General features: G+C 36.4%; 1 protein-coding gene across 3 annotated transcripts in view; it reads left to right on the top strand.

Moving 5' to 3' along the window:
• LOC117400301 (syndetin) overlaps positions 1-15,784 on the top strand; it is a 171,470-nt gene that overhangs the window by 87,812 nt on the left and 67,874 nt on the right. For all 3 annotated transcript variants that reach the window (XM_034000044.3, XM_034000043.3, XM_059022015.1), the window contains exons 14-18: positions 4,222-4,313; positions 4,793-4,887; positions 5,258-5,356; positions 9,754-9,844; positions 12,965-13,141. In XM_034000044.3, the coding sequence (XP_033855935.2) occupies positions 4,222-4,313; positions 4,793-4,887; positions 5,258-5,356; positions 9,754-9,844; positions 12,965-13,141 (554 nt within the window). The remainder of the gene's footprint in view (positions 1-4,221; positions 4,314-4,792; positions 4,888-5,257; positions 5,357-9,753; positions 9,845-12,964; positions 13,142-15,784) is intronic.

Genomic DNA, 15,784 nt, shown 5'->3' with positions numbered 1-15,784 from the left:
ATTGGAGCAATCTAGGTAAAGTACCTTGCTCAAGGGTACAGCAGCATTGTCCCCCACCTGGGATTGAACCCACGATCCTCCGGTCAAGAGTCCAGAGCCCTAACCACTACTCCACACTGCTGCCCCGAAGTGTATGGTTAGACTGACCTGGCAGATCATTTGGCTGAGATGTCCATCATTGTTGAAGGACTTTGGCTGCAGGTCTACTTCTTGCAACATCTCAGAAGGTGTCATGGGCAGATGAGAAATGTCAGATGTTCTGCAGTATTGATCTCACAATAACTTATGTGCATTTGAAGCTCATACAAGCTTAGCAGTTCATACAGTTTATTTATTTATTTTTTATTTCAACTGCAAACTAAAACAGTAGTTTATCTTCCCATCAACATATTTTTCAGGGTTGTAAGAGTTCACTGTTAATCGTAAGAAGGAGAACAGACTTTGCTGTAGATTTACAACCCCCCCCCCCCCCCCCCAAATTCCATGAAGGAATTACAGCAATGGTCATGTATCCTGGGATAATTTAAACACATTGTTAAAATGTTTCATTCAACCAATACTGCTTCTGTACGTTTTCAGACCAATTATTACTGAAACATCCCCAATACATACTTATTAGCTGCATATGTGTGTTTTAGTTTAAGAGGCGTTAGATCTAAACATCTTTCAGTGACAGTAAGATCATGGCAGGGAGAAGCAACTTAAATGTTCTGTGGTCGTTAGAAATAACAACAGGTAAACCTACAAGATTGTAACCTTCAGTGATCCATCAGTTATACTTACAATTCAGTTTAAATTAGAGAAGTGATATTTTAAATAAAAAGAAAGAAAATATCAATTATATTTTTTTATTTAAATGTAATTATGTACTTCAGATTTTAAGGGGGAAAAAAAGCTATTTTAGAGAGAAGTCTAGATGTGTGTGTTTTTTTTTTTATTATTCCTGTGAGATTACAGCAAATGTGTAAAATGCCATATTTTTTTCCTTCTTTTGAGGTTCAAGATTAAAACCAACTGCATAAACAGGCCCAGGGAGAAGTGATGACAAGCATGTTTTGATAGAATGAGATGGTAACCTGTATAGTATTTCTAAAAATACAGCTGTATGAGGAACATTTTGTAATAATGTTCCACTGGTTCCTTCCAACCTCCACAAACACATGTTAACTCTTTTTATACTGTTACTGTTATCTCCATTTTTTTATGTACCTCATATTGGAGAACAAAAAATTTACCAAACCAGGGTAGGCCTATTTATTCAATTTCAAGCTGACTGTCAAATTAAGAAGCCTCTTTAAACCAAGGATTTATTTAAGTCTTTTAAATTCCCCAATTGGCAGCTTGAACTTGATTTGCTTTTTGAGATTCATGCAAAGGGTGATTAGCCAAAAATGTATTATGTTTAGGGCTTCTGTTTTTCGAGTTTTATTAATTGTATTTTTTGGTGCTTATTTTTAGCAATTTTCAAGTTTTATATAAATCTTTTTTTTTGGGGGGCTTTCCTTTTTGATATACTGTATGAAATTAGTGTTTTCGGTTACTTTCCAAAATGCTTGAGCGTTTTTTTTGTGTGTCAAAATATGTATAGTATTAATTCGACAGTACTTGCACACTTAAGTTGTACCTTCTTTCCTTTGCTGTCTTCCACAACGAAATCCCTATGATCACGGGCACATTCTTCTGGGGTTTTTGTGTGTAGGCATTTTTGTACATTTCACCACAATTCTGTTTTAAATCCTCTGTATCTTAACTGTAACACAGGTTGAAATCCCGCTAACAAGCCTCCATCCTGATTGTAATCTCATTTTAAATCTCGCAAGCGGAGTCTCCAATAGAAATGTAGGAATGTGCTGTCATTCAGTAGTTGGGGTGGGTTTAAAGTATTGAGAATGAATCAGTGATAGATGCAAGTCAGGAAGGCGGGACATTGCCCAGCAGCTCTGGGAAATGTATTTATTATTATTTTTGTAGTAGGTTTTATTTTTTAATGGGAAAAGGGTAATGTCAATGTGAATTGATTAACCATTTCCACAGTTTTTCCGGTGTTTATTGGCTAGCCACCGATTTCATTATTTTTGTATCAGGGGTGTTTTATCGGGTTTTATCAGTTAAAACCAAAAATCAGAAGCCCTCATTATGTTACACTATAGTTAGTTAAAAATGGAAAATTAATTTTTTCCTTGTAAAAGTAGGGACCAAAAGTCAGTTATAATATAATAGATCTTATCTCTTCTAGACAGTTCTTCCTGTAGAAAATGCGGTAATGTTGTTGTTGTTGAAGCTGTTTTTATAACCGTTATCAGTTGGTTTTAAGTCTTGATTAGCACTAATCTTGGATTACCCTGCCAATGGTAATGTTAGGTAGTCCAAGATTACACCCAGGGGAATTACGCGCCCGCGTAATTTTACGCATAAAACGTATCACCACACATAGGCGCGTAATATTACATCATATCGCCTTTAACAGAGAAGGACAGGGAAAAATGTCAGATCACACTGAGGGTCAAGTAGCATTGATCGATATTGCCAGAAAATGCCACGACAAAGGTCCCACTTTGCTGATATATCAGCAAAAGAGAGAGTAAAAGATTTTCCTGGACAGGTATTTGACATCGACTTGTTTGGTCATTGACAGCTTACCGTCTTCCTAATTTGAAAGCATAGCTTTCAGATACATAAATGCAGTAACAAATACAGCTGATGCTGAGTGCAGCAACTCTCTGTATAATCTTGCCCTGTCCTGATCGGAGGAGTTCTCTTTCAGAAGGCAAACTTAAAGAGTTGGTGTTCCTTTATTTCAATCTTGGATTTTTTTTTTTTTAAACTTACTCTGCTAATACAACTGCACAATAATTGCGTTACTTTGCACATACTTGTACAGAGATACTGCATCATTTTGCATAATTTAGATTTTTTTCTGTGCATAATTCCCTGCAGTGTACAAGATTGTGCAATCCCAGTATTCTGTGCTGTACAGTGAACCAGTTTTATTACTAAAAATAAATATAATGTGACTGTTCATTATTTATCAGGTGGTTTAACTGCTGCTACTGTCAGTTAGTAAATGGAAAAACTCTGTTCAAAATCATTTAGCAGATCATGTTTTTTTTTTCTTTTACAGCAAGTTGCTTCTAATGTCATTTGATTTTTTTTTACATTGCTCTTACTGTCCTGTGATGTTCACTATCATTCTGAGTGATTCTTAGTTCTGTTTCTCTAGTATTGACATTCTTGTCACTGTGCCTTTTATTATTATTATTTATTTCTTAGCAGACGCCCTTATCCAGAACGACTTACAGTCGTAAACAAAAATACATTTCAAGAATCACAGTACAAGCTTACCTAGCTTTGAACTTGAAACCAGAACAAGCTCAAAGAAATTAAAATGATATTTGAAGATCCTTGCTCTTGACAGTAATGGAGTATGCTGTAGCTAGATTTAATGCTAAATCAAGTTGATTATTGCTTCTGGAATGCACCATTGTTTGCAGCCAGTACCTCCCAAACTGCTCTAGTTCTCTTTTAACAACAAAGATCTCCAGCTGAATTGATATCACTTAAGCGTTAAGATATTGTTGGTTTTCTCCTCAATTATTTCATTGTAAAAATGTGAATTGATGTAAGTCGAGATAATAACACCTTTGTTTTTGTCACATCATTCTTAGCATATTGTGTACATTATTTTTCAAAGCGGCATTAAACCGTTGCTTGCTGAAGTATGTATCACCATCATTATACACTGGAGTGTAGTAGCCTAAAGCCTTCGGTAATATTGTGGATCCTCCCTTGTAGAAAGGTATAGGTACAGTACTTGAATCTGTCCAATACTAGGTCTTCAACCTCATTTTACAACTTCATGTTACAGGGTCACTTAATTATGTGACAAAGTAGATTGAATGTCCAATGTCTTGATTTTTCCAAACAGGATTTAGCACTTGCTAACATGACCTAAAGTTCTGCCAGGCTTGACAGAGCAGGTAATCCGTCTCCTTCATGGATACCTGCATGATAATTACTCATGTTCTTTTTTTTTTTTTTTTTCAATAATGGTTGTCTCTTCGTATTTAGATGATATTAACGCAAAGATGCAAAAATAACTGAAGCGATAAACAGTCCCAGGAAATGAGCTTTTCGACAACAACATAATTAACCTATGGCAAGTGAAAGCAGAGATTGACTTTGTGGAAGGGCTTGTTTTTCATGTGTTTTTTTTTTTTTTAGATGGCAGCAGCACGGATGGCACGGAGGAGTCCAACTTTGATCGCAGTTATGTGAAAAAGAAATTAGAGCATGGGCTGACCCGCATCTGGCAGGTCTGGATATCTTTATGAGTTTAAGTAATATTATTTCAGGGTTTCGGTTAAAAAAAAAACTGAACCTACCCTTCAGCTGCCAATGCTGTAAAAGCTATTTAAAGAATAAAACCTTTTTTTTTTAATACATTTTTTGCCCTTACAGGTGATTGTGCCATCTTGCCATGACAACTTTTAGTGATAACTTAAGTTTTAAAGAATATGGCTGCTGTTTAGCTGCAATAAAACAATACAAAGCTGTTTTTATTATTTATTTATGTATTATTTTTTACTTATTTCAGCTAAAGAAGTTGGTAAGATAGTAAGGATAATATTTTTAGATTCTAAATCAGCATCAATGTCTCCCCAAACAGGCATGTGTCATGTGCACTTGTTGTGCTTTCTTTGCAGCAATGTGAAGTGTAAGCAAGATCTATACTGCTCTGTAATTAAAAGCATGCTTTTATTGCTACAGTAACACTCTTTTTTCATGTTCACAGGACGTTCAATTAAAAGCCAAAGCCTATTTGCTTGGAACGGATATGTCCAACTTTAAGTATGATGACTTCATTTTTGTACTGGATATTATCAGCAGGTATTAACTTGTTGCTCATTAACACTAATTGGTGCTAAGCTTTACAGAAAGAATTTCCTAAATGCCTTTGGACAGGCATCAGTGGTTCCATTCATTCCTGTCACACAAAGGTGTATTAATCACTATTGTGTGCCCATTAATTACCGGTCACTCAAAACTGAACTATGACCAATAGCTCTTTTGCAACCAATTATTTTTTTTTTCAGGTCAACATTTGCTGGAGTATTTCCATGAAGGGTTCTCTAATTAAGGAAACTGAATTAAAGTTCAAATATGGGCACATTAAGAACACATGTGGTGTGAGAAAACTCTGTGGGGATTAATTAGAAATTTGAACTGTTCTAAAGTTACTTTTGTTTTCCTACAACAGGCTGATGCAAGTCGGAGAGGAGTTTTGTGGCAGCAAGTCGGAGGTTTTGCAAGAGTCTATTAAAAAGCAAAGTGTGAACTATTTCAAAAACTATCACAGGTGAGACCTCTAACCTCCAGCATTGCGTGTCTGACCATATCTCAGAGGGCATGGAATGATTTATACAGTTCATTTTCTAGATTAAAATTGAATAGAAATGTGACAATATATCCACGTTGTTTCTTTTAATGAGCTACAGAACAATGGGACTTGCATTGCATAGGGGTTTTAGTCATAGTTGAGCTTTCAGAAGATTTTAATATTAAAGATATGCAATGCAAGAACTGTATGCATGAGGAATACTGATTCCTTTACTTAAACTGTTTCAAATGATGTGGATACATGATATCCTGGCTGTGAATTGCATTATACCTATACTGTGTCAGGACTGTATATTTAACATGTGACTAATTTGGGATGTAGTTTATGGGGCTGAAAGAATACACACCTACCTAGGGAGTCAGTCCTTATACCGGTAATTGTTTTTGGATTGGGTTACTCCTACAAAAAGGATATGCCTAAGACCGTATTTGCACATGGAACAACACAACAGTTTAGTGTGCATTTATAGGATCTCTAGCTCTGCTGTTCACATTTATCCTGATTCTAAAAAATATAAACCTGCTGGATATTCTCATTGTTGTCTTGTGCCATTGCCTTTTCTGAAGATTTTATTATTATTTTTTTTATGCATGTTCAAAATATACTTAGACAATCTTTAACAATAAACAAATGGAATGAACATACCTATGGTAAAGTATGCACCATATAATAGATTATTGTGTATAAGTGTTTGTATCAATATACCAGGTTTGCTTACAATAGTTATGACTGTTCCTCTTTTAAAGCTGCACAAGAGAATCGTTATTGGTTAGGTAGATGGCACCCTAGGGCCACTTCAGGGGAAGAGGATGCTTGGCTATGTCCTACACGGTCGCAAACCAAATATCTCATAGTTTGCATGTGTTTACTGTTGCACAAGGTGTGTTGAAAAAGTCCTTCAATGTAAGGAATAACATAGGCTGCTCACTACAAGGCTAAGATTTGTAAATCTCTCCATTCAGCATGAGCCAACAACACACAACTCAATCTGTGGTTGTGGACCTGTTGTCACTATACAGTCAGGAAGGCTGTTACACTAACAATCCAAAATATTATGTCATATCAATAGGATGTACAGACATTGTCAATCAATACATCATTTGTTTAGTGATTAATTTTCGCCCCATTTTGAACAGTTACTTGTGATTGTTAACTATTTATTGAAGGGTGACAGTCTATATACTGTATTTCTGTATTTGTATACTGTAATTGTCTTGATGAACTAAGGTGATGTGACCTTTCCAAAATGCATACTTTCAAAATGCTCATTTTAAAATGGCAACTTTTGGCAGAAAGAGCAATACAATTATGTAAAATATAGCAACTAACAAATCACAGCTCATGCAGTTATGGAAGGAAACAACAAAACTCACATTTCACACAAACCGCACATTTCAGCCTGTAGATTGGTACTATAGATACAGATAGGTGGTCACTAGAGGTTGCTTAATGAATGCTGCACGTCAGAGAAATCATCCTTAATACAGCATCTATAGACAATGAAGTATCTTAGTGTGAACGGGGTCCCTTTCTAAACCTTCACCCATGCATTGTTTTTGAGCAGTGAAGGAACAGAAGATAATAAAGTTTATTTTGTAACACCTTGTGCTGCATCCTCCAATCTGAAAGATTGATTTAGGAACTGCAGATTTATTTGTTCATTCTGCCATCTCTTTTAAACAAGCTGTCTGAACAAATTTATGGAAAGTTTAAAATGATTTTCATATGGTCGAAAAGTCTCCTTCAAAATCAAAAGCCAGGAACGCAGGTGAAAGGAATGCTGTGGATGGTGAAATGGTGAGGTCTTGGAGGGCTGAGTTAAAAGTTATTTTTACTACTGCTTTTCTAATCTTTGCTAAAATTTTGGATAAAAACTGGGCAGCAGGGCTCCCGAGTGGCGCATGCAGGAACATGCATAACAAATACTGCAAATAATCATGTTGTACCTCAATTATTTCCTTAGCAAAATTCGAATGTTTTAAATGTGGAGAATCTTAAATACAGCCTAAAGGATGAAGAAAGCCTTTACGTTCATGTCTAGAAAGTGACTCATTTGTTGTGGGGGTCACGTCACCTCTGATACCTATCCCTCAGATAATGCTAAAATAATCCACTTATTAGCCACTCACCATTAATTTAATTTAGTGTATGTATTAAACCAGGAAGATTAATAATATTTCAGGTAAATATAATTGCTTTCTCAATTATTACCAATAAGTATCTACAGTATTTTCATAAGGAAATGTCACAAATCATTGAAACGTTTTTTAGCATTGACACTTTGCAGCTTGTGCTCAGTAGGATACAGAATCAACTGTTTAGAGCCTGTAGCATGTCTCGAAGCTGTCACACTTTCTTCTTCCTATAATCTGGCATTTCTTAGCATTTGTACAGCTATGGTAACAGCATTTTATTTATATACAATTCTATAAACGTATCAAAATAGGTTTGCGTTAATTGTAGAATAACTATAATAAATACATAAATAAAATGCAGGATCATTTCATCTGCTGCACATTTTGAATGTTGGCAGTTGTGACATGGCTTTCCTTTTGGGCAGCGATTTGTTGGTCAGGAAAATTATCCCACAAGATAAATGGTGATCCAGACGAGTTGTGACATGTTTGATGTGAACACCACTGTTATAAGACCTTTTGTAAGCTGAGCACCCTCTGGGAAGTACTTTCAAACAAAGTAAAGAGATTCTGGCAGGATCTCCGTTCCACTGAGGGTGGAACACACTGTCTGTCTAAAGAGGTTTTGGAGTCACTGATATTGTGTCTGCCAGAAAATGATGAAGTGAAAATGTGGCTCAGCATTAGTTTCGTCACCATAGCTACTATTTTATATTTGATTAAAAATCCTATTATCGTACAGGTAATCCATATAAATGGAATAAAACATTACCATGTACTTTAAAATATGTTTTTTAGAAGAGTAATCGTGTTTTTTGTACTTTTTCTGTCATCTTTCTGAAACCCGTTTCTTGGACACCGTCTATGGCAAGCCAAATTATCATTTACAGATATCTCAAAATGCATTTCAAGATATCTTAAATTGAATTGCAGATATTTCAAACTAACTCAATTTAAAGATATCTCAAACTCATTTTGAGATATCTCAAATTCAATTAGAGATATCTCAAATTCAATTAGATATTTCAAATTCAATTCGAGATATCTCAAATTGACTTCCTGTCCTGTTGAGATATCTCAAATTGAATTTGAGATATCTCAGATTGACTTTGAAATATCTCAAATTGACTTACTGTTCTGTTTGAGATATCTCAAATTGATTTTGAGATATCTCAAATTGACTTCTTGTCTAGTTTGAGATATCGCAAATTGACTTCTTGTCTAGTTTGAGATATCTCAAATTGACTTCCTGTGAAAATGCTCTGTTTTGAATGGACTTGAATTTGAGATATCTCAAATAGAATTTAAGATAACAGGGTTAATTTGAGATATCTTGAATTGACTTACTCCTCCAGTGCTTTAGTTATACCTTGCTCCAATGCATGTTGGCGACGTCATTGATAAAGAGGTGCTACGTATACAATCTGGTAGTGGATTTTAATACAACAACTAATGTGTGATTTATAGTATTCACACATTGTCAAACTGTTTCTGTTAACAGAGGGAAAAAACATCTGACAGTGCGTGAATGCCGCCTGATGAACCTTCGAAGGTTCAGAACTACCTTTGAATTCTGGCCAGCGAACGATCCTTTGAACACAGCCCTAGGCGCTTGTTACTAATTTCCACTTCCATACTTTATTCAGTGGTATAATGTATTTCGCAAAGACTGTAAATGCTGCTGGTCAGCAAAGTGTTCGTTGTAGGATCACAATAGTGGAGAGTTATTTTACGATTGCTTTGCCATTTCTCGTAAGCAGTATTGGAGTTTCCTTTCTCGCATAATTTTAGGTTCAGTTATGCATTTCAATTATTTGGTTGACAGCCCCAAAACCAAATGCCTGTCAACAACTCAAGCAAAAATGGGTGATTATCACTCACACAATTGCTTTGTCGTCAAAATACTGAGCCCTGTAGCTTTCCTGTAGGGAACTATGAGTTCCCTGGTGGTATTTAGAAAGAAAAAAAAAGAAACTTGCTTGGGAAGAAATATAATTATTAATAATTATAATTTAAATGAAGTATTAAGTATATTGTCGGGTATATGAAATTACTTTTTCTATGCATGGATGTTGTCTAGTGCAATAAAATAAAAATAAACTCTTATAGCAATTACCTGTCAAGGGAGAGCCTCCAGCAATAATGTTATTGGGTCAGTAATTACTGTTAGTTATAGACACTGCTGACTTCAATCTGCTATATTTATTGTCGTCCCTTTAGAACACGCCTCGAGGAGCTAAGAATGTTCTTAGAAAATGAAACCTGGGAACTTTGCCCTGTTAAGTCGAACTTCAGCATTGTGCAGCTGCATGTAAGTAGAAAATATGAATCATTTTATAATACACAATCTGTAATGAAGAACACCAGGATTCTGTGAACACATGAATAACATTTGAAACAAACGTCTTCTCTGGTATGCCTTTAATCTAATAGTTGAAAAGGTTAAACTTATATTTTGATATGTAAAACATATAAGAAGTCTAGGCATAAGCCAAAATGTTGTTCTACTTGATTTAGTTTCGACCTCTGAGCGTATAACTGAGGGCAGTATACTGTATAGTAAGTAACTATAGTATTACAATAAAGCCTGAATTACAAGCCACTTCCAAGTGTTTTCTTTTTTTAATTCGAAAAACTCTTTAATTTTGTAATTTTTAGAATGTTGTTTTTTTCCCCCACATAAAAGGACTGATGTTTTACATTTGTACCAAAGGTTTTACCACTTATTATCCTAAGCATGCAAATAATTTCCAGTACAGCCTTGGGAATTCAAAGAATAATTTGTGTTCTGTGTGGGCTGGAAAGTAATATATTAACCATGCATATTGCTGATGATTCCATCCCTGTAACTCAATGAATACAATAACCTGCCTTTTTTATTTTATTTTTTTTACTGGTAGCACTCTGAATATTTGGATGGGTGCAATAGGTTGCATTACACAACAGACACACTCTTGGAAATTAGATGCACTGTATAGCTCAAGGTTTCTAGCCTGGTGAAATAAATACATTTGAAAATTTGAAGAAAAAAATGATTGTGATAAAAAATATTTGTATTGGGGGCTCCCGAGTGGTGTATCCAGTAAAAGCACTCGCGTAGAGTGCGGGATGTGCCCTATAGTCCGGATGTCGCCGGTTCGAGTCCAGGCTATTCCTTTGCCGACCGAGGACGGGAGCTCCCAGGGTATGGCGTGCAATTGGCCGAGCGTTGCCCGTGGGGAGAGAGGGTCAGGTTCGGCCAGGGTGTCCTCGGCTCACTGCGCATCAGCGACCCCTGTGGTCTGGCCAGGCGCCTGCAGGCTTGCCTGTAAGCTGCCCAGGGCTGCGTTGTCCTCCGACGCGGTAGCTCTGGGTGGCTGCATGGTGAGTCTGCAGTGTGTAAAAAAAAGCGGGCAGCTAACGGCACACGCTACGGAGGACGCTTCGTCTTCTCCCCTCCTGAGTCAGCGCAGGGGTGGTAGTGGTGAGCTGAGCTAAAAAAAAAATAATTGGACACTACTAAATTGGGGAGAAAATAACAAAAAACTAGTAACATAACTAATAGTTGTGTTATTTTACGTATTCTATGTTTCAAATGTCTGTCTATCGTCCCCCCCAAACTTCCCACTGAACACATTTTGTAACATGTGTTTTCACTTCTGCTCTTTTATAAAAGTTCCTCCTGAATTCTTCTGTTATTGATATGAACTTTGTTGTTTTGGAGTTGCCATCATTCCATGGTGGAATTTCCATGTCTTTATTTCAGGGAGAAGGGATTACTCAAAGAGTCTTTATACTTGGCATTAAATAAATTCAATATTATAGCTATCTTAGCTTAAAACCTCCCCGGTGGCCTCAAAAGGGCTCTCCAACATGTCTTCTTACCATTCATTAACCTGCCCACCTGCAACATGCTATCCCCAGTGGATGGAAGAAGTACCAATCTATTTCTTACTGATATATTTTCTGTAATCAACGGGAGTGTTGCAAGAGGACCCTCGGGTACCTTCTGTTCTTGGAGTGAAAGCCTTTCTGAGACGTCTGTTTTTCAAACAACAGAAAATGATATACAAAGTGATTCTAAGCAACAAGAAGAATACATTAGTTAAGATAACTGTACTATTTCCGATCTGTTCTAAGTTTGCTATATGAGATGGTGGGAATTGAAGTTAGAGGGGATTAGACGTTTGATGTGCTTGCAAAGGCTTAGTTGTATTTACTGTCAAAGTAAGTTCTAGTATCACAGAAGTGCATCTAGTCTGCTGTACCGCCTGCATGCTAAACATGCTTTCACTTGTCAAAATACAGTCTAGTAGTTCCTCTGCTACACAACAGCAATACAACAACAAATTGTACTCTTTAGAAATTCAGGATCGCTGCAAACCCATGAATCAAGCGAAGTACGATATTACTGCAGACCCGGTAACATTGTAGCTTTGTTTTATTTCAGTAACCACATTTCTTTTTAAATGATATTTTTTACAATTATGGAGGATATAACCGTTCCTCTGTGAATGTTTGTTTTGTTTTATTTAGGAAATTTCAAGTTATTAATAAGAGAATTTTAAAATTATTATTATTATTATTATTATTATTATTATTATTATTATTATTATTATTATTATTATTATAAAACATCAGTTTATGAGTAAAGGAAACTGATATTTGGAAATGCAGTAAGGTGAGTAAAAAATTAGTTTGAAGAATGCATTTTATTTTGGTTTAACAAAATTAAACTAGCAACATGTATTTTTGTTTACAACTGTATGTCGCCCTGGATAAGGGCGTCTGCTAATAAATAAATAATAATAATAATAACATCAAACTGGCTTTGCAGTGATTTATTGTGATATTTAGTTTAGCTTTTTGGCCTTCATTCTTCATAAACACAAGCAGTCCCAACTTCACCATGTCTATTTTTAATTCAGAGGCCTTCAGTTGCCTAATGCAGTGGGTTTCTATTCATTTGTATATACTAATGTAGGTCATCTGTATGTTTTGCCAGGTATGAGGGTACTTTTTGTTTCTTCTTGATGAATTATAACCGAGGCATGGATCTCCACAGCTTTTCTCACTTGTTGTGTCCTGTATTTCCCCGCAGATTTTAAAGTTCTTGAGGTTGTCTGACAACTTCTGATACTGCTACTTTGTAAACCACTATTTCTACATCAGGGCATTTAGGTGGGATGTTGTCAATCAAATGCCAGTTACTGACTAGCTGTATCATTGGGGGGGTTATCAAGTCTCATTGGACCAAATCATTTCTATGTTATCACTTTTTTTTGTAATGCAAACAAGTTTACAGGTTTCTTGATCAAACAACATTACTTTCTGTCTGATGTTTCGTGTTTTGGTTTGTACTGTATTACTGTTGTTCTATAGAATCCAAAAGTGCTTTGTTATCAGTCTCATCTGAAGGACCTTTATCTTACTGCTAATTTATTCCTTTCAGGAATTCAAATTCATGGGCCAGTCACGCTCTCCTTCAGTATCCCCTAGCAAGCACGCCTCCACTGCATCCACAGCGACGATGTCCCTGTTTGAACAGTACCATAATGGAGGAAATCCATTTGAGATGCAGACAGACAGCAAAGATGACGAAACAGAAGATGTCTTGGCTTCTAATGGGGTATGAAATAAATGTTGCTGACCACAGAATGTTTTTTTTTTTTTTCCTGTTCAGAGAGAAATTTGGTACGTTAATGAAAAGCTTCAGGAAATGCATGCATTTGCACCCCTCACTTTATTTTCTTTGTTACCATGTTAATGCTGTGGGAGTCTTAATGCTTCCCCTGTAAAGCTGGTGTATAAAATGTGTTTGATTATAATGTAGATTCGTAACAGATTCAAGTAAAAGTCAGCAGCATGACCAGGTATTAAATAAGCCATCATGATTCATCTTCATTTAGCAGTTCTGTCTATACATGATCTAATTTTCCATGGGATTTTACATACAGTACACATGTGATGAAAAGGTTAGGTACTCATTAACCTAGATGTTGTTTTGCTTTTTCAGTTTCTAGTTATAGTAGTTAAATGAACATTAATTCCTTCTGTCCACTCGCCACACATCATTAGCCAAGCAACGATTAATTAGTATTGAGTATGTGCAAAGATAAATAAATATACCACAATTATGTCGAATGTAATCATTTTAAGATGGGAAATGTCATTAAACTGTTATATGGAGTAGTTCCCTTTCAAGTACAAAACGTAACCATTACCGAATGGGTATTTACCTCCTAAAGACCCAAATTCTGAAAATTGTATACCAAAGCTGCTCTTTGAGCCTGTGACGCAGAGGTGGCCCCGCCCCCGAGGGCACAAAAGGACTGCGCTCACAGATCTCTGCTCCATTTTTCCTTTCAAGACTGACCTGATTGGAGAGCCTTGTTAAGATAAGTACTTGTTGCTTCTGTCTGTATATATTCACATTTGTTTGTGTTTTTACACAAATTATATGTGATCTTAAAATAATCGCTGTAATAGTTTTCACTAATTGTGTGTAATTTGTGCACTGCAACCTGTTGCGTGTTACGCCCCGCTGCGGACTTGTGCCCTGTGTGAAGCCATCGGCTCGAGTTGCTCGTTCCCAGGGATCCAGCAACATCAGTCGGCTGACTTTGTGCTCTCCCCCCTAGGCTGCATAGCACCTGGTGGAGCTTATCTTATTTCCCGTTTTTGCTAATTAGCACAATTCGAGAAGTTTTATATTATTTCTGTAATTGTTTAATTAATGTTTTTTGAGAGTGTATTTTCTCGTGTGTGGTTTTCTGCTTTTTACAGCTACTATGCACAGGCCTGTCTGCAACGTGGTGCTCAGCACATGCGCAGCAAGGACAGCTGCTCGGCTCAGCAGCACTGCGCAGGACCAAGATACTCGCTTCGGTTGTGGTTGCTTGCAATCTCAACTACAGTATCTTGATGCGGTTTTGGTGACAGCTTTTTAGCGTCACCACTGCGAAGGCTGTTAGTCCTTGCTGTAGGAACAATTCAATAATTGATAATTTAGAGTTTATCTGGGTTGATTAGTTCTCTTATTAATAATATTTAATTGACATGTTACAAAGATCGAGGATTTACTATGAACACACATACACACGCTAGACAAAAGGAATGTTTAATCAGTAGTAGTATTTTATTAAGTACACAAATATTAAACAATAATCAGAAAAGTCAGAAGTAAATCTCTTAGTTTCTAAGCACAAAAAACAAGTCAAAAGCTTTCACTGCATTCATGCGGCAATTGAAATATGACATCGCCTATCTCCTCACACAAAAAGCATCAACTTCAACAGCCAAGCAGGCTGTGACGTAGCTAGTAACTTGCTCACACACACACACACAGCCTAAACTGAAATGATGCAGACAATCTTGAATATATCACATTAAGCTTATTAATGGTATACAGATTAAGGATATGGCAAGTTTACTTTTAAAATTCTTCATACAACAGTATGAGGTAGATTACTTATAGTTACTTCATCAAGTTTCACTAAAAGTTATTTCACACGCAAAGTGTGCAAACTAAATAATTAACAGTTCATTTCTATGTGAGTGTGTTAAAATTAATTCAACTGGAAAATGCAACTGGAATCATACTCAACGGTTCCTTGAAGCTTAGACTTTTGGTCCGCTGGTTTGGAAACTCAATCTCTTGAAGTAGGAGAAAAAGGCTGTCCTCTCAGCAACAAAGTCTTCAATCCCACATTGGATCAAACTCGGCAACAAAGCTTTCAATTCTCGAAAGAATCAACAAACAGCTGCAACAAAGTCTTTAGTCTGCGGTAACTTCGCTGAATCTTCTAGCTATGCAGGTATCAGATCACAGTTTCTTTTGGATACTGTGGTTTTAGGTGTAAAGCAGACCCAGACTGGTTTGTCTGTTAACAGTCGCTGTAAGTTTTACGGCAGTCCTCTAGCCGGGCCTCAGTCTCATTGCTTGTGGTAGTGACTCGCTTGCTTCCTCGTCTTGGGTCCGTTTTTAGTCCCAGAGTTGCAGTTTCGCTTAGCAGAGTGACAGCGCCTTGTTTAGCATTCGATGTGCAGCTCAACATGTTTAGTTTTGCTTGGATATATATAATGTCTTCACTCTGCCGAGTAACTATTTTCATGAGATCATTTGTGTATCTTGCCTTTTTTTTAAAACAACCAGTCCTTTGATGTTTTAATGTCCTTTTCCACGGGACATCACTAGTTTATGTCTTCCTCGTGTCAAAACGATTGCTGTTACAATTGTGAATTATCTGTATATAATTCAAGTGTCCGTTCA

This window comes from Acipenser ruthenus, chromosome 4, assembly GCF_902713425.1.
Source record: "Acipenser ruthenus chromosome 4, fAciRut3.2 maternal haplotype, whole genome shotgun sequence".
Taxonomy (NCBI): Eukaryota; Metazoa; Chordata; class Actinopteri; order Acipenseriformes; family Acipenseridae; genus Acipenser; species Acipenser ruthenus.
The sequence above is the reverse complement of the archived record's forward strand: the minus strand, read 5'-3'. Positions and strand labels throughout refer to the sequence as shown.